Genomic DNA, 20,480 nt, shown 5'->3' with positions numbered 1-20,480 from the left:
GACCCTATAAATGTAAGGAGGGAGGGGTCTTATAACCCCTCCCCTTCTATTAATACAACATAAGCATAATCAATTATTCTAATACATCAAACATTTTGGTACAGCCCTTATCATGACCCCTAGGTGAACCTGACACTGTCATCAAGGCAAAGGGTGGCTACTTTGAAGAATCTCAAATATAATATATATTTAGATTTGTTTAATATTTTTTGGTTACTACATGATTACATATGTGTTATGTCATATTTTTGATGTCTTCACTTCACTAGAAAATAGTAAAACTAAAGAAAAACCCTGGAATGAGTTGGTGTGTCCAAACTTTTGACTGGTACTGTGTATATATATATATATATATATATATATATATATATATATATATATATATATATATATATATATATATATATATATATATATATATATATATATATATATATATATATACTGCTCAAAAAAATAAAGGGAACAGTTAAACAACACAATGTAACTCCAAGTCAATCACACTTCTGTGAAATCAAACTGTCCACTTAGGAAGCAACACTGATTGACAATACATTTCACATGCTGTTGTGCAAATGGAATAGACAACAGGTGGAAATTATAGGCAATTAGCAAGACACCCCCAATAAAGGAGTGGTTCTGCAGGTCAGGACCACAGACCACTTCTCAGTTCCTATGCTTCCTGGCTGATGTTATGGTCACTTTTGAATGCTGGCGGTGCTTTCACTCTAGTGGTAGCATGAGACGGAGTCTACAACCCACACAAGTGGCTCAGGTAGTGCAGCTCATCCAGGATGGCACATCAATGCGAGCTGTGGCAAGAAGGTTTGCTGTGTCTGTCAGCGTAGTGTCCAGAGCATGGAGGCGCTACCAGGAGACAGGCCAGTACATCAGGAGATGTGGAGGAGGCCGTAGGAGGGCAACAACCCAGCAGCAGGACCGCTACCTGCGCCTTTGTGCAAGGAGGAGCAGGAGGAGCACTGCCAGAGCCATGCAAAATGACCTCCAGCAGGCCACAAATGTGCATGTGTCTGCTCAAACGGTCAGAAACAGACTCCATGAGGGTGGTATGAGGGCCCGACGTCCACAGGTGGGGGTTGTGCTTACAGCCCAACACCGTGCAGGACGTTTGGCATTTGCGAGAGAACACCAAGATTGGCAAATTCGCCACTGGCGCCCTGTGCTCTTCACAGATGAAAGCAGGTTCACACTGAGCACGTAACAGACGTGACAGAGTCTGGAGACGCCGTGGAGAACGTGCTGCTGCCGGCAACATCCTCCAGCATGACCGGTTTGGCGGTGGGTCAGTCATGGTGTGGGGTGGCATTTCTTTGGGGGGGCCGCACAGCCCTCCATGTGCTCGCCAGAGGTAGCCTGACTGCCATTAGGTACCGAGATGAGATCCTCAGACCCCTTGTGAGACCATATGCTGGTGCAGTTGGCCCTGGGTTCCTCCTAATGCAAGACAATGCTAGACCTCATGTGGCTGGAGTGTGTCAGCAGTTCCTGCAAGAGGAAGGCATTGATGCTATGGACTGGCCCGCCTGTTCCCCAGACCTGAATGCAATTGAGCACATCTGGGACATCATGTCTCGCTCCATCCACCAATGCCACGTTGCACCACAGACTGTCCAGGAGTTGGCGGATGCTTTAGTCCAGGTCTGGGAGGAGATCCCTCAGGAGACCATCCGCCACCTCATCAGGAGCATGCCCAGGCATTGTAGGGAGGTCATACAGGCACGTGGAGGCCACACACACTACTGAGCCTCATTTTGACTTGTTTTAAGGACATTACATCAAAGTTGGATCAGCCTGTAGTGTGGTTTTCATTTACATTTTACATTTACATTTAAGTCATTTAGCAGACGCTCTTATCCAGAGCGACTTACAAATTGGTGCATTCACCTATAATATCCAGTAGAACAAACACTTTACAATAGTGCATCTAAATCCTTTAAAGGGGGGGGGGTTAGAAGGATTACTTTATCCTATCCCAGGTATTCCTTAAAGAGGTGGGGTTTCAGGTGTCTCCGGAAGGTGGTGATTGACTCCGCTGTCCTGGCATCGTGAGGGAGATTGTTCCACCATTGGGGTGCCAGAGCGGCGAACAGTTTTGACTGGGCTGAGCGGGAACTGTGCTTCCTCAGAGGTAGGGAGGCGAGCAGGCCAGAGGTGGATGAACGCAGTGCCCTTGTTTGGGTGTAGGGCCTGATCAGAGCCTGAAGGTACGGAGGTGCCGTTCCCCTCGCAGCTCCGTAGGCAAGCACCATGGTCTTGTAGCGGATGCGAGCCTCAACTGGAAGCCAGTGGAGAGAGCGGAGGAGCGGGGTGACGTGAGAGAACTTGGGAAGGTTGAACACCAGACGGGCTGCGGCGTTCTGGATGAGTTGTAGGGGTTTGATGGCACAGGCAGGGAGCCCAGCCAACAGCGAGTTGCAGTAATCCAGACGGGAGATGACAAGTGCCTGGATTAGGACCTGCGCCGCTTCCTGTGTGAGGCAGGGTCGTACTCTGCGAATGTTGTAGAGCATGAACCTACAGGATCGGGTCACCGCCTTGATGTTAGTGGAGAACGACAGGGTGTTGTCCAGGATCACGCCAAGGTTCTTAGCACTCTGGGAGGAGGACACAAGGGAGTTGTCAACCGTGATGGCGAGATCATGGAACGGGCAGTCCTTCCCCGGGAGGAAGAGCAGCTCCGTCTTGCCGAGGTTCAGCTTGAGGTGGTGATCCGTCATCCACACTGATATGTCTGCCAGACATGCAGAGATGCGATTCGCCACCTGGTTGTCAGAAGGGGGAAAGGAGAAGATTAATTGTGTGTCGTCTGCATAGCAATGATAGGAGAGACCGTGTGAGGATATGACAGAGCCAAGTGACTTGGTGTATAGCGAGAATAGGAGAGGGCCTAGAACAGAGCCCTGGGGGACACCAGTGGTGAGAGCACGTGGTGCGGAGACAGATTCTCGCCACGCCACCTGGTAGGAGCGACCTGTCAGGTAGGACGCAATCCAAGCGTGGGCCGCGCCGGAGATGCCCAGCTCGGAGAGGGTGGAGAGGAGGATCTGATGGTTCACAGTATCAAAGGCAGCAGATAGGTCTAGAAGGATGAGAGCAGAGGAGAGAGAGTTAGCTTTAGCAGTGCGGAGAGCCTCCGTGACACAGAGAAGAGCAGTCTCAGTTGAATGCCCAGTCTTGAAACCTGACTGATTAGGATCAAGAAGGTCATTCTGAGAGAGATAGCAGGAGAGCTGGCCAAGGACGGCACGTTCAAGAGTTTTGGAGAGAAAAGAAAGAAGGGATACTGGTCTGTAGTTGTTGACATCGGAGGGATCGAGTGTAGGTTTTTTCAGAAGGGGTGCAACTCTCGCTCTCTTGAAGACGGAAGGGACGTAGCCAGCGGTCAAGGATGAGTTGATGAGCGAGGTGAGGTAGGGGAGAAGGTCTCCGGAAATGGTCTGGAGAAGAGAGGAGGGGATAGGGTCAAGTGGGCAGGTTGTTGGGCGGCCGGCCGTCACAAGACGCGAGATTTCATCTGGAGAGAGAGGGGAGAAAGAGGTCAAAGCACAGGGTAGGGCAGTGTGAGCAGGACCAGCGGTGTCGCTTGACTTAGCAAACGAGGATCGGATGTCGTCAACCTTCTTTTCGAAATGGTTGACGAAGTCATCCGCAGTGAGGGAGGAGGGGGGGGAGGGGGAGGAGGATTCAGGAGGGAGGAGAAGGTAGCAAAAAGCTTCCTAGGGTTAGAGGCAGATGCTTGGAATTTAGAGTGGTAGAAAGTGGCTTTAGCAGCAGAGACAGAAGAGGAAAATGTAGAGAGGAGGGAGTGAAAGGATGCGAGGTCCGCAGGGAGGCGAGTTTTCCTCCATTTCCGCTCGGCTGCCCGGAGCCCTGTTCTGTGAGCTCGCAGTGAGTCGTCGAGCCACGGAGCAGGAGGGGAGGACCGAGCCGGCCTGGAGGATAGGGGACAGAGAAAATCAAAGGATGCAGAGAGGGAGGAGAGGAGGGTTGAGGAGGCAAAATCAGGAGATAGGTTGGAGAAGGTTTGAGCAGAGGGAAGAGATGATAGGATGGAAGAGGAGAGAGTAGCAGGAGAGAGAGAGCGAAGGTTGGGACGGCGCAATGCCATCCGAGTAGGGGCAGAGTGAGAAGTTTTTGATGAGAGCGAGAGGGAAAAGGATACAAGGTAGTGGTCGGAGACTTGGAGAGGAGTTGCAATGAGATTAGTGGAAGAACAGCATCTAGTAAAGATGAGGTCAAGCGTATTGCCTGCCTTGTGAGTAGGGGGGGAAGGTGAGAGGGTGAGATCAAAAGAGGAGAGGAGTGGAAAGAGGGAGGCAGAGAGGAATGAGTCGAAGGTAGACGTGGGGAGGTTAAAGTCACCCAGAACTGTGAGAGGTGAGCCATCCTCAGGGAAGGAACTTATCAAGGCGTCAAGCTCATTGATGAACTCTCCAAGGGAACCTGGAGGGCGATAAATGATGAGGATGTTAAGCTTGAAAGGGCTGGTAACTGTGACAGCATGGAATTCAAATGAGGAGATAGACAGATGGGTCAGGGGAGAAAGAGAGAATGTCCACTTGGGAGAGATGAGGATTCCAGTGCCACCACCCCGCTGGCTCGATGCTCTAGGGGTATGCGAGAACACGTGGCCAGACGAGGAGAGAGCAGTAGGAGTAGCAGTGTTATCTGTGGTGATCCATGTTTCCGTCAGCGCCAGGAAGTCTAGGGACTGGAGGGTAGCATAGGCTGAGATGAACTCAGCCTTGTTGGCCGCAGACCGGCAGTTCCAGAGGCTGCCGGAGACCTGGAACTCCACGTGGGTCGTGCGCGCTGGGACCACCAGGTTAGAGTGGCAGCGGCCACGCGGTGTGAAGCGTTTGTATGGCCTGTGCAGAGTGGAGAGAACCGGGATCGACAGACACATAGTTGACAAGCTACAGAAGAGGCTACGCTAATGCAAAGGAGATTGGAATGACAAGTGGACTACACGTCTCGAATGTTCAGAAAGTTAAGCTTACGTTGCAGAAAATCTATTGACTAAAATGACGAAAATGATACAGTACTGCTGGCTGGTGGAGTAGGCTAGCTAGCAGTGGCTGCGTTGTTGACTTTGTTTGACCGTGTAGCTGGCTAGGTGTAGCTGGCTAGGCGACCTCGATAGTTTCAGTACTACACCTTGTCATGATACAAAAGCAACTTTGTAGCTAGCTAACATAACACTAATCAAGACGTTCCTTTGTAATGTATTTTAGTTTCTACAGTGTTACTAGTTGGCTGGGTTAGGAAAAATGGCGTCGCGGGGGACGGCAATAGCTGGCTAGCTAACCTCGGTAATTACTAAACTACACAATTATCAAGCTATGACAAAGACAACTATGTAGCTAGCTAGCCAACACTGCACTAGTCAAATCGTTCCGTTGTAAAGTATTGGTATCTACAGCGCTGCTAGTCGGTAACGGTTGGCTAGCTGTTGGCTAGCTAGCTAGCAGTGGATTAATGATGACTAGGTGTGTTGACTACGTCTGGCGTCGCGGCTGGCTACTTACTAATAATTACTCTAAACTACACAATTATCTTAGATGCAAAGACAACTAAGTAGCTGGCTCACTAACACTACACTAGTCAAGTCGTTCCGTTGTAATGTAATAGATAGTGCAGCTAGTCGGTGGAAGTTGGCTGGTTGGCTAGCTAGCAGTGTTGACTAGCTAGCTAGCAGTGATGACTACGTTAGGAGGACGAAGATAGCTAACTTCGATAATTGCTCTAAGCTACACGATTATCTTTGATACAAAGACGGCTATGTAGCTAGCTAAGAAAAGAAAAGAATTGCTCGGATCAAACAAATCAAACCGTTGTAATGTAGTGAAGTGTAATATTACCTGTGGAGTGAAGCGTAGTGCGACTGCTCGCGACTGCTCGCTCCAAACTCTCGCTCATGGGACACTTTTCCACTTTAATTTTGAGTGTGACTCCAAATCCAGACCTCCATGGGTTGATAAATTGGATTTCCATTGATTATTTTTGTGTGATTTTGTTGTCAGCACATTCAACTATGTAAAGAAAAAAGTATTTAATAAGATTCTTTCTTTCATTCAGATCTAGGATGTGTTGTTTAAGTGTTCCCTTTATTTTTTTGAGCAGTATATATATATATATATATATATATATATATATATATATATATATATATATATATATATATATTTATATATATATATATATATATATTATTATAATTTTTTTGTATAATATATTTATAAAAAAAAGAAATGGGGGATTGGAAATGATGCAGACAAATGCATTGATAGAAGCAATATTAAAGCTGGTGTTAGTGCAGAGAGTAGGGTCCTTGTGGCTTCCGAAACACACACCTAGCTGTGCTCATGTTCTTTGAAAGTTAGACTGTTTTCATTATACTGTACCATCTAAAGGCACAGCAGAGCATTCCTTACATTTCTGGCCAACTAATCTCTCCACTTTGACCAATTAGATCACTAATTACAGAGCCAAAATGTAATAATTTGAAACATTTGTTAGATATATGATCTTGTAATGGGGTACGGTGGCCAATGCAGATCACAGAACAGAGCCAAAATGAATTGAAAGTTCCCTGTTGTTGTAAGAGTTAAAAGTCCAGACTATCCCTATACACTATACAGTAATTAGCCTGTAGCCATTTGTCACACTGTAGTTCTGAAGATACTTGTTTTGTTATTAGCGTGTTTTAACAAGTCATTTGGGTAATGGCTTCCAATGATTGCCTTCTTTTGTTTGTCCCAAATGGCACCCTATTTGTATAAAGAATAGGGTGCCATTTGGGATGCAATCTGAGATTATGCCTTATATGTAAGTAGTGAGCCCTTTTTCCATAACGTGGACTTTTTACAGCCACAGAATAATTGATGTGCCTTTTATGGCTGTGTAAACTTTTGGCTTTGAACTACTGTTATCATCATTACCATTTTCATTACAATTATGGTATCTATTATTAATATCTGTTGTTAAACATTTACACCTCAAAATATACTGTAGGAAAGGACCGGGTTTACTCATCCCGCTAAATTTATTAGAGTAAAGTAGTGTAGTTTTGTTTGATAATAATAATTTTATGTTGTTATTTTGGCATTGCATGGCATGTTAGTATCAGTGATCTGTAGGTTATACCAGCATGGCCACCCACCTCGGTATGAGAGAAAGAATATTTCAGTAAATCTTAATTCAATCAAATCTAAAATGCGGCATTTGCAGTTTTAAGCCCTATTCGTATGGGATTAGTTTTGCTGGTGGAGGTCGGGTAATGTAATTATGTGCACGAGCACAAAACACCACATCTGTCATTTTAGCCCTGTCCGAATCTGCCATGGCAGTTATTTTTACATGGCAGGAGAGTAACAATTCCAGACAGAATAAGCTACTGCTGATAATACTAGTCCTGTGCTAATTGACATCCCTGTGTTTTGAGAGAAATGTCTGAGTTTGACAGGTGTTGCTCGCATTTTGAGCAAGAAAACAACAACTGATTCGATAAATAATTGTGCATAGCCTATATATGAAGGGCCTACATGTGTCAATTTTCACAGTAAATGCTTTTGTTTATAAGTTTTGTGTGAATTAATTGAACATCGCCAAATGCATCAGTAAAAAATATTGCTCCTATTTAATACAACCCTTGCTGTTAATAGATCGCAAAGCAGCAGCATACACCTGAGCTAAACATTAGGAAATTACAGTTTAACTTTGTCATCCATAGCCTAAAAACACATCTCAAGTGCAAGTGCACCGTTTAGCTCAAATCTGAAGGCTGGGGGGCATTTACTGTAGGATGTCTTCTAATAAAATATCCCAACATAAAATAGTGTTTATGACCAAGCTTCCTAAATTCAAATGTTATGGCTACAATATACCAAAGATGGTTTGGTATGGTTTCTAAACTTGGGAACCAGGCTCAAGTTATCAGTGTTGCCCTGTTATCACCAAGACTTGTTGAAATATCTTCACGCCTAGAAAAAAACCTCCAGGCTTCTGTCATAACTGTCAATTTATTGAAAAAAAAAAATGATTTACAGGGATCAGTTTTGAAGAAAAGAACAGCTCTGGAATAAGGGACATTCTGCGGTAATAATTACATAACCAACGTTCTCTAGTAATACTAGTCACATGTGAATAGGGTTTTACAGTTACATTTAGATAAAGCTTTTTCTTATGGTCTAACAAAAATCTTAACATTGTAGAAGGTTATGACTGAAACCAACCCTTATTGGTTACCTTTATGTCAAATTAACCAATTAACCGATCAATTTACTCCAATCCAGATGAACCAATCAACCATGGTTTCCGTTAACCAATCACTTTTCTCACCTGTTGTAGGTTTGGAACTGCCCTTCATGATGATGCCCCATCCCCTGATCCCGTGCAGCTTGCCCCCTGCTTCTGTCACCATGGCAATGAGCCAGATGAACCACCTTAGCACCATCGCCAACATGGCCGCCGTCGCACAGCAACAGAGCCTGCCCTGCAGAATGGTCACTTCAGTCATCAAGGTAAGCTGTGTATAATAAACATAATACTAAACTATAAAGTATTGTATTATATGACAGTGTTTCCCAATCCTTATCCTTAGGACCCATAACTAGGGCAAAAATAAAATATGCACCCATTTGGGTCCCCAGGACCAGGATTGGGAAACACTGTTATATTCCAACATGGCCGATGTGGCACAGCAGCAGAGCCTGCCCTGCAGAATGGTCACCTCAGTAATCAAGGTAAACTTCTAGAATGGACTTAATTTACTAAACTGTATAGTAAACACATTACAACATGGCTGCCATGACACAGCAACAAACAGAGCATGCCCTGAAGAATAGTCACCTCAGTCATTGAGATAAACTGGCAGAATGGACACGCACTGTGTATAACTAACATACAGCTTTGGACATTTAAAGTTACTTATCCTGAACTTTTGACTGCGATGACAGAGTGGGAAGCACTATGGAAATGTACATTGATTACATAGCATCTACTTTCATGGACCTTAGTTGTCACTGAAGACCTTGTCACTGATGTCCCTCTGTCATTGACAGGAGCGTGTCCCAGACAGTCCCTCCCCCACCCCTTCCTTAGAGGACGGCAGGAGGCCCGGCAGCCACCCGTCGTCCCACCGCAGCAGCAGTGTCTCCAGCTCACCGGCCCACACAGAGAGCTCCTCAGACAGGATACGTACGTCCCCCTATTCCCTCCCCATGCAACGAGTCAGACTGGCTAACTGCGTGTTCAGTTCCGCAAGTAAACAAACCAACCCCGCTAACCCACTAACCCAATTTTGATATTGTTGTTTTTGTTGTACTGAACCGATAAATTGACTGATTTGGGATTTTGTAGTGCTCTTCAATCCTAGTCCTAGTTACTCACTGGGTGTGTAGGTTTTTGTTTCAGCCCAACAGTGGTAACACACCTGATTCAACTAATCAAGTGCTAGATGATTAATTTGATGATTAGTACAATTGATCAGTTTAATCAGGTATATTAGTGCTGGGATGGAACAAATCCATGTACACTAGGGGTCCTTAGGACCAGAATTGAAAAACACTTATTCTGAGTCATCCACGTGTTCAAAATTTGATAGCTAGCTGTTCATTTCCAAAAACAGGGCATATACAGGTCAACTCTAAGAGACAAAGACATCTTCTAGCTCACCTTTACTACTCTCTCTCTCCTCTCCAGCCATACATCAGAATGGTCTTTCTATGAACCAAATGAACCAAGCTCTGCTGGGCCTCTCCCCTAGTATTCTGCCTGGGCCTAAAGAAGGTGACCTGGCCCACGACATGAGTCACGAAGCAAAGAGGATGCACAAAGGTAAGACGTGTCCTATTGAAAAACCTATATGCACGTTAACAAAGGTAAGATATGTGTCCTATTTTCATACATATAGAGTGCCTTCAGAAAGTATTCATACCCCTTAACTTATTCCACATTTTGTTGTGTTACAGCCTGAATTCAAAATGGATTAAATATATATCACCCGTCTACATGCAATACCCCATAATGACAAAGTGAAAACATGTTTTTAGACATTTTAGCAAATGTATTGTATTTAAAATTAAGTACAGAAATATCTAATTTACATAAGTATTCACACCCATGTGTTAATAAGTGTTAGAATCACCTTTGGCAGCGATTTCAGCTGTGATTAAGTAAGTAAGTCTGTAAGAGCATTGCACACCTGGACTGTACAATATTTTCTCATTATTCTTTTCAAAATTCTTCAAGCTTTGTCAAATTAGTTGTTGATCATTGCTAGACAACCATTTAAAGTCTTGCCATAGATGTAGATTTGCCACTCAAGAACATTCACTGTCTTCTTGGTAAGCAACTCCAGTATACAGTGAGGGAAAAAAGTATTTGATCCCCTGCTGATTTTGTACGTTTGCCCACTGACAAAGAAATGATCAGTCTATAATTTTAATGGTAGGTTTATTTGAACAGTGAGAGACAGATTAACAACAGAAAGATTTCTGGCTCCCATGTGTCTTTTATACAGGTAACGAGCTGAGATTAGGAGCACACTCTTAAAGGGAGTGCTCCTAATCTCAGTTTGTTACCTGTATAAAAGACACCTGTCCACAGAAGCAATCAATCAATCAGATTCCAAACTCTCCACCATGGCCAAGACCAAAGAGCTCTCCAAGGATGTCAGGGACAAGATTGTAGACCTACACAAGGCTGGAATGGGCTACAAGACCATCGCCAAGCAGCTTGGTGAGAAGGTGACAACAGTTGGTGCGATTATTCGCAAATGGAAGAAACACAAAAGAACTGTCAATCTCGCTCGGCCTGGGGCTCCATGCAAGATCTCACCTCATGGAGTTGCGATGATCATGAGAACGGTGAGGAATCAGCCCAGAACTACACGGGAGGATCTTGTCAATGATCTCAAGGCAGCTGGGACCATAGTCACCAAGAAAACAATTGGTAACACACTACGCCGTGAAGAACTGAAATCCTGCAGCGCCCGCAAGGTCCCCCTGCTCAAGAAAGCACATATACATGCTCGTCTGAAGTTTGCCAATGAACATCTGAATGATTCAGAGGACAACTGGGTGAAAGTGGTGTGGTCAGATGAGACCCAAATGGAGCTCTTTGGCATCAACTCAACTCGCCGTGTTTGGAGGAGGAGGAATGCTGCCTATGACCCCAAGAACACCATCCCCACCGTCAAACATGGAGGTGGAAACATTATGCTTTGGGGTGTTTTTCTGCTAAGGGGACAGGACAACTGTACCGTCAAATCTTGGGTGAGAACCTCTTTCCCTCAGCCAGGGCATTGAAAATGAGTCGTGGATGGGTATTCCAGCATGACAATGACCCAAAACACACGGCCAGGGCAACAAAGGAGTGGCTCAAGAAGAAGCACATTAAGGTCCTGGAGTGGCCTAGCCAGTCTCCAGACCTTAATCCCATAGAAAATCTGTGGAGGGAGCTGAAGGTTCGAGTTGCCAAACGTCAGCCTCGAAACCTTAATGACTTGGAGAAGAACTGCAAAGAGGAGTGGGACAAAATCCTTCCTGAGATGTGTGCAAACCTGGTGGCCAACTACAAGAAACGTCTGACCTCTGTGATTGCCAACAAGGGTTTTGCCACCAAGTGCTAAGTTATGTTTTGCAGAGGGGTCAAATACTTATTTCCCTCATTAAAATGCAAATCAATTTATAACATTTTTGACATGAGTTTTTCTGGATTTTTTTGTTGTTATTCTGTCTCTCACTGTTCAAATAAAACTACCATTAAAATTATAGACTGATAATTCCTTTGTCAGTGGGCAAATGCACAAAATCAGCAGGGGATCAAATACTTTTTTCCCTCACTGTAGATGTGGCCTTGTGTTTTAGGTTATTGTCCTGTTGAAAGGTGAATTAATCTCCAAGTGTCTGGGGGGAAAGCAGTTTGAGCCAGGTTGTCCTCTCAGATTTTTCCTGTGCTAAGCTCCATTCTGATTTAAAAAAATCCTGATTAACTCTCCAGTCCTTAATTATTACAAACATACCCATAACATGATCCAGCCACCACTATGCTTGAAAATATGGAGAGTGGTACTCAGTAATGTGTTGTATTGTATTTGCCCCAAACATAACACTTTGTATTCAGGACAAAAAGTGAATTGCTTGGCCACATTCTTTGCAGCATTACCTCTGTCAATTAGGTTAGTATTGTGGAGTAACTACAATGTTGTTGATGCATCTTCGGTTTTCTCCTATCACAGCCATTAAACGCTGTAACTGTTTTAAAGTCACCATTGGCCTCGTTGTGAAATCCCTGAGCTGTTTCCTTCCTCTCTGGCAACTGAGTAAGGAAGGATGCCTATATCTTTGTATTGGCTGGGTATATTGATACACCATCCATAGTGTAATTAATAATTTCACCAAGCTCAAAGGGATATTCAATGTCAATTTTTTTATTACCAATCTACCAATTGGTGCCCTTCTTTGTGAGACATTGGAAAACCTCCCTGCTCTTTGTGATTGAATCTGTCTTTGACATTCACTGCTCAACTGAAGGACCTTACAGATAATTGTATGTGTGGGGTATAGAGATGAGGTTGTCATTCAAAAACCATGTTAAACAATATTATTGCACACAGAATGAGACCATGCAACATATTATGTGACTTGTTAAGCACATTTTTACTCCTGAACATGTTTAGGCTTGCCATAACAAAGGGGCTTAATACTTATTGACTCAAAACATTTCAGCTTTTCATTTTTAATAATTTGTCGAAAAACATTTCCACTTTGACATTATGTGATATTGTGTGTAGGCTAGTGACAAAAAAATCTGAATTTAATCATATTTTTAATTCAGGCTGTAACACAACAATATGTGGAAAAAGTCAAGGGGTGTGAATACTTTCTGATGTATCGTATTTACATTCCATACGTGTATGTATGTTCCATTCGTGGTTTAGTTTGGTTATGACAACCGCAATGCAACCATGTATTGAATATTGAAAATGTTTTATGTTTACATATGTCAATATAATGGTAAATTATTTTAACTGATTAAAAAAAAAAGATTACTACTTGTTCACTTATGGTTTAATTCTAACAAATACCAGAAAGGTAAGTCATCTTAGTAAATACTAGGTGAAAATGTACCTTTATTTATGATAGGTAGTCTGCTAAATGCTTAGATATGTCTCTATACTGTAGATTAATTCCACTACCATTCCCCTCTATTAAGCAAGATTTAGAAACATTTATTAAACAATTTTACTCAAACAGGGAGCAGATACAAATGTATAATGCTGTGAGTTAAACATAAAATGATGCAAATAATTTATTTTAGTATTCTATGATGGTTTAGAGCTGTGCTGGGGTTGGGTTTGTGTGGTGTTGGGTGGGGTGTGGTGGAGGTGGGAGGTTGATAATGATAACAAAACCACAGTGGAAATCATTGGGCTGTGTGTTCCCTTTTGGTTAGCGGCTAACAATTAGCCCAAAGTGGAGATCAGCTCTAGTCCTTCCACTCACAATATGAAGTAGTAAATAGTAATAATTAGTGTGATCATGCTCTGAATTCATAGGTCAAACTCCACGGCTGTGTGTGTGTGTGTGTGTGTGTGTGTGTGCGTGCGTGCGTGCGTGCGTGCATGCATGTGTGTGTCTACATGTGTGTGTTACAGTGTGCAGAGCTGTGACCATCGGGGGACATAGTGTAATAACCATGAATATAAACCAACATGATCTTCTTCTACCCCTATCTACATTCTCTGTACTACTCTGCTCAGTGCTCACCTCAACACACTCAACCAGTCTTTGCATAAACAGAGACATAACACCTAAACCTCAGCCTATTAACACCATGCTGTTCTACCATGCACACATTACAGTTTTGTTGACAATTCAGACCTGTGATGTCCTATGATATGTGATAGAGAGAGAAGGTGGGGGGGGGGGTGAAAACCAGACAATCCATTTATGTAACACACACACAAACAAACACGACCACATTATTATTGAGATTGTAAATTCCTAATATGTCACCAGTGTTGATTAGGATTCCGGGCTCTCCAGCGCGTTGTACCAGAGGTCTCGGTTCTGCAGAAAAACATTTTTATAAAATAACCCATTAATGCAGAGGAGTGCAACTAAATTAGTTACCAATTTGCTGAGCATGAATTAATGAAGAGAGCTTCTCGCGGCTCCCACAGTTGTAATTTTCATAATAACCCTGGACCTTTATTTGGCAGGTTGTTTAGTTTTTTCGTTTGAAGGTTTTCATTAGTCTAATGAGGAGTGTGCAAGGGCGAGCAGTCAGCACAATTTACATGAGGAAGCTATCATAATAAATGAGGCAATTTGAATAACACACACAGCTTTATGCGGTGAGATAAGAGAGATTGTAGTCGGTCGGCAGATCCAGCGCTGGTAACCAATACATTAGAACCCAACTTAATAACCAAAGTAATCCCAATAAAAGCTTTAAGTGAAGGAAATAAAATGACTGATAGATATATTGAACTGTAATGATATGATACATGATGCATTAGATTAATAATATAAATGTGTTCCATTGTTAAAGAGCGAGGGAAGAGGAGAGAGGGAGGGAGGGAGGGATGGAGAGGAGGTGGTCTGCGATTTGCTGCTTTGTTTATGGCAAGCTTTTTAATTAGGATTGTTCATCGGATCAGTTTGTTTAGACAAATGAGATAACATTCCAATGGTTTAATGATATTTCTCCACTTGTTTGATCTTTATGGTCTTGGTCGAGAATTAAATTAATCTCATGCATTATACTCACAGAGAGAGAACAGGGGAGGGCTGTAGGATGCAGTGTCCTGCCTCTGCCTCCATATATGAGGGTTAATAATATCTGCTCGCATCGGCTATCGAAGACAAAGTACAGCGTTACTGACACTGTAATGCAACCAATCATTTGTTGCTATAAAGATCTCTCATCAGTAAGTATCTGCTATTGAAGACAGTTTCTGTCAGTGCAGTATCTGTGTAGTTTGACTGTCTTCAATACTGATGAGAGATCTTTATAGCAACAAATGGTCTTTGTCCTTTATCAAAGAGATGTGGAAAAGAGCGGAGACATAGCTTCTGTCAGTGCAGTATCTGTGTAGTTTGACTATGTCTCCGCTCTTTTCCACATCCTCTTTGATGACAAAGGACAAAGACAATTTGTTGCTATAACGATCTCTCATCAGTAAGTATCTGCTATTGAAAACAGTCAAACTACACAGATACTGCACTGACAGAAACTCTCTCTCCGCCCTTTTCCACATCCTCTTTGATGACAAAGGACAAAGACCATTTGTTGTAGTTGAAAACGCTTTATAACTTCAAGTCCAGTCCATCCTCATTCTAGCTCACAACCAGATGGTATAGCTTTCAGGTGTCTTTTCAACTTTTTTAGCACAATTATTGTTGGCAAGTAACGATCGGTTGCAAATAGGATTTGATGATATGATGATGTTTCATAAAAAAATTGAAACGGCAAAAGTACAAAGGCCAGCTATGTATCTCACATCAAGCTAATTGAATCGCTTCACAAAGGGAAGTCTGTGGTGATCACTTTCGACAAGCCGCGTCTCGTGAAACAGCAGGTAGTTGACAAACAAGGCAGAATAAAAGACACGGAAGCCTTTGGTTTTAAACAAATTTTAGATATCAAACATTGAACATGATTTGATTTACTGGGGGAGAAGCCTTTTTAAACACAAGCAATATGTGCAACACTCCGGTGTTGCTGTAGAAACCATATGGCAGATGAAAAGCACAAACAGATATATTGATTAGCCAAACATCTCGGGAGAAGTAGCTGGAGAACAACGAAATCCAGGGCACCAGACGTTTAATTTTACCAGTGCAGCTGACTGTCATTGTGGCAACTCTGTGATACATTGACTTATGCATTTGTTGATTTTTATTTCATGTAAAAATGTTATGTGTGAAAATGCACTAGATGTTTCTATTCACTTACAGTGGTTATGTTATGTTGGAACTGGAAATGGGGTGCAATGGAACCAATGGAATAATCTCAAAAGTAGTAAACCTGCACATCTGTCACGCCAAACACCAATCTAATGCTTGACGCATCTGAAAGAGAACAAATACTATTTCCACCCGGGTCTGGAACTATAGTCTAGTCATGACGTCACACAACTGTAGCGGCTAGAATGACTGACAGGTCTCGTATGACACAAGGAGACTTGGAAAGCAACCAATCTGTAAAATGATTCTGTAAACCATATTCTAAAAGGGGAAAGGTTTGACTGTAATGGGATTTATTCTCACTTCCTGTGTAAATGTTATGTATCCTTGTTGACACACTGTGAGATGGACTGATAATGTCCCATCTCGGATAAATGGATCATCCTGGTGTATCTGATCACACAGAGACATCTAAAGTGCATCCTGATTCCATTGGATAAAATGGGGGAATAAGTATAATTTTGTAGAAACAATCAGATTTTCCACACATTTTCTATATGGTACTAAAAAGTAATAAAGAAACTGTAGCCTACTTGTCACTGAAGTTGACTAATGTGTGCTGATAGTTTTAATGCAGCATTAAATCTCGCCTCTCATTACCCCTTTAACCCTAATTTACTGTAACACAACTTCTTTGAATCTTCATTCAGATCCAGGCAGAGAAGCCTGTTCATAAAACTAAAACACAAACAGGAATACATGCATGCTTGCATGCACACTCACATACGTGCACACACATACGCACACATACACACACAAACGCACACACACCAATTACTGTACATTTAACATTTAAACATAACCTAAATCACACATAATTGGCATCTTTGAAACAAGCATTAGCCAAGTAGTTTGCTGTGCTATATCAGAGCTACAGTATAGTGTTTGTGTCCAGTAAGACAGTCGGGCAGACATATTGGTGTCATTGCATGGCATTGCAATCCTACAGGGAGTATCCAATGCTGTTCTCTTCTGTTGTGTTGTGTTCTAACGACATTAGCTGGCGCTAATCCAGACTGAATATACTGAGTCGATCTCAAAGGAAGACAAAAGAACTAAGCGGAAATAGGAAAGCCAAATGTTTAGTAAACTCTTAAAAGGCCCAGCTTAGAGAGTTAGAGGGTTAGAGAGAGAAGAGCTCCGACTCTCTCTGCAATTGCTACAAGCCTAAAAGGGGGTTTGAAAAATGAATACAAATCCATTAGCGGGTCCTGGTTTCACAGTTATAAAAAAGACTTAAGGGCGGGACGTGTTAAACGTGTGGAAATCTGTTTTGATAACATATTGGGCTTATTGGGCTTTGCCGCCGCGGCTGCTCGAATTAATAACACTTAATTTGCAGACGGAAGAAAGCCGTGGCATGGTATTTCCAGTTAAAGAGATTAATTTTTAAACACCTAATTGACAGGCCAGGGTCAGGCGGGATAAGCAACAGACTCTGTAAGAGACGGCCGCGCGGCAAAGTCAAGGTGACTGGAATACGCCTTTCAAAAACACCCGTAGAAAAGAAAGGGAGGAGAAAGAGAGAGAATTAGTCGTCAAGAAGTGTCCCTCCACCCCCTATTCTCTCTGTCTCTCTGTCTGTCTCTCTATCTCTTTATTATGAATGATTTAGTTTCCCAGTGAAAGGTTATAAAAGCCATGTATAGCAGTGTAATATCCGTAGAGTGAAAATGTGAAGGTTTGACTCGCAATGTCCTCAAGTCAGCTAGCTACCAGACTGCAATGTGAGAAGAGGCACTGTTCTGAATAACTCCTGCCTCCAAGAGGCTGTTTCTGTGTTTTATAGGCTTTACAAAGGAAAAGCACACAATTTGTGGCGTGGCGTGGCTAGTCTGTAAACATTTGTGGCGTGGCTAGTCTGTAAACATGATGAACTGTTAGTGAAGTCGCTAACGACTAAGGCTGCTGAAAGCTAGAATGTATTCCAAATGGCACCCTTTTCTCTATAATGGCCTACTTTAGAGAATAGTCCTATGGGTCCTGATCAAAAGTAGTGTACTATATAGGGATTATGGTGCCATTTGGGACACAAATGCTGGTGTTTACCTTGGCTGAGTATGTGGTGCTTGGCATGTTGGTAATGTAGCATCGCCTAATTACTATTTACATGTAAACATGAAATGAGACAAACAACCTCACAAAATGGCTATTTAGAAAAGGTGAGGAAAAATACAGTAATTCATATTCAGGGTCAACCTTATCTGACTGTAACAGTTGTAGAAGCGGTATGTGTTGTTACTTTGAATCGCAAATTTCCAGAATTGGACATAATCCTACTAATTGTTTTCTGCTTCTGTCCAAGGGCACGCAGGTACAATATGGGCTGGCTATATTGTAATATGCATAATAGCAGATGCTCTGATATGTAAAGTGTGGGGGGGGGACCAAGTGCCTGGTTATACTTTTTTCATCATTCTGTTGAAAATAACCCTAACCCTAACCACTGTATGGCTAATGTGCTTCGGCCTAATCCAATACAATGAGTGCTTTGATATTCAATTACTCATATTCAATCCAATGTATATATAAAGCCATTTTTTACATCGGCAGTTGTCTAAAAGTACTTTTTTCTCTCTCTTTTCTGACAGTCTGGAGTAGAATAGCAAGCATAGCTAAGCAACAATGCCTTACTCCTTGTGCCTTACAGTGCATCCATCTCACACCTCACTAAGGCACTTGTTCATTCCCCCAGCAAAAGGTAACATGAAACAGTGGCCTGCTGCTGTGTGTTCCTGATGGACAGGCAGATTTCACCTTGGCCAGTGAATGATAATGCATTATTAAATTTGCCTCCGCCGCTCTCCTAGATACACTAGGAGCTGACCACAGCATATTTATCTCCCCATCTGAGCCTCACGTTGGCGCACATCTTGGCAGCCAGAGCGTATTCTGTCACTTTTGAGGCATTTTAAAGATTAAAAAGAAACCCTCTGCCTCTTTTTTTTTAACGTTCCTTAAAAGCATCACCCTGCTCTTCTTTTTCTTCTATGAAATGCGATTAGCGGACGGAAGAGGGTGTCACGCAATGGAACATTCATGAGAAAGGTAGGGGGGTGGAACACATATCCAAATGAACTTCTTTGAAGCCCCCCCCCCCCGCACAACACCAAGGACACTAGGTTAGAAAAAGAAGACTGATGCAACTCAGTGGATTGGGCTAAAGTAAGGAAAATAGGGAGATGAAGAGAAGTCACTTACAGGGGAGATAGCTGAGTTTTAATGATACTCTATGTGAATTGAAAACCCATCAATGTTTGTAAGGTGTTTAGGTCGAAATTGTTGAGGTTACATTTCTGAACCAACCTCAAGAAACAAAGAAAAGTAGTGTGAGGCACATAAAAACAACCTTACCTTGTATCAAACACTAGTTAGAGCATTTGAGTCCTATTGAAACCACCTTACTTCATCCCATTTTGGTATTAGGCAAACATACCACTGCACTCATAACCACTAAAATACACTTAGAAAAAATATTATAACTTTTGTTTCGTTCTGCTTTGATGTTCTTCAGGATTTGGTGTTCTGTACTGTATTTCAGCTTCTCCTGACATCATCTCATGTTTGATCAGCTGTTGAATTATCTAGGTGATAGTGCCTATTCTGCATTCCATCAGTCATACTGTAGGTAAAGTACGACTGCCGCCAGAACAGGTCTGCAAACAGGAAATATCAGGACATTTAGGGCAAGGCGCTGACTTTAGTAGGTAGTGTCTTACATAGCTCAAACTGTCATCTAAATCTATTGGAAGCAGTATTAGAACAAATGTTTGAATACTTTGTGTTTTTATACTGCCAGAAGAAATGGTGCTTTTCACCTTATGTAGTATTGCCCACTTTACCCAGAACCATTTCAAATGTGTTTGTCTTCCAACTTCTGGCCCATTGACACACAAGGAAAACCATACTTAAATATTAATTGCATTTGTCTATGTAACTATGAAATAATATGACAATAAAGTGCACAGAATTGGAAAGATGCACTACATGGCCAATCTGTGTGCTTAGGGTCACTGAACCTTCGCCCCAGTCTAAGGTCCTGACCGCTCTTGAGCAAGTTTTCATCAAGGATCCCTCTGTACTTTGCTTCGTTCATCTTTCCCTCGATCCTGACTAGTCTCTCAGTCCCTGCCGCTGAAAAAACATACCCACAGCATGATGCTGCCACCACCATGCTGCACTGTAGGCACGGTGCTATGTTTCCTTCAGACGTGAAGCTTTCATTCAGGCCAAAAAGTTCAATCTTGGTTTCATCAGACCAGAGAATCTTGTTTCTCATGGTCTGAGAGTCTTTAGGTGTCTTTTGGCAAACTCCAAGCGGGCCTTCATGTGCCTTTTACTGTGGAGTGGCTTTTGTCTGGCCACTCTACCATAACGGCCTGATTAGTGGAGTCCTGTAGAGATGGTTGTCCTTCTGGAAGGTTCACCCATCTCCACAAAGGAACTCTTGCGCTCTGACAGAATGTCTGGTTCTTGGTCACC

General features: G+C 42.7%; 1 protein-coding gene across 4 annotated transcripts in view; it reads left to right on the top strand.

Moving 5' to 3' along the window:
* Positions 1–20,480, top strand: part of LOC115160586 (dachshund homolog 1) — a 262,703-nt gene that overhangs the window by 188,643 nt on the left and 53,580 nt on the right. The window contains exons 4-7 of one of the 4 annotated variants that reach the window (XM_029710745.1): positions 8,371–8,543; positions 8,673–8,765; positions 9,084–9,219; positions 9,724–9,858. In XM_029710745.1, the coding sequence (XP_029566605.1) occupies positions 8,371–8,543; positions 8,673–8,765; positions 9,084–9,219; positions 9,724–9,858 (537 nt within the window). Of the gene's footprint in view, positions 1–8,370; positions 8,544–8,672; positions 8,766–9,083; positions 9,286–9,723; positions 9,859–20,480 lie in introns of all 4 variants that reach the window. The other 3 variants (XM_029710743.1, XM_029710747.1, XM_029710746.1) reach the window with 3 other exon arrangements.

This window comes from Salmo trutta, chromosome 24, assembly GCF_901001165.1.
Source record: "Salmo trutta chromosome 24, fSalTru1.1, whole genome shotgun sequence".
Lineage (NCBI taxonomy): Eukaryota > Metazoa > Chordata > Actinopteri > Salmoniformes > Salmonidae > Salmo > Salmo trutta.
This window is presented reverse-complemented; position numbering and strand designations above follow the sequence as displayed.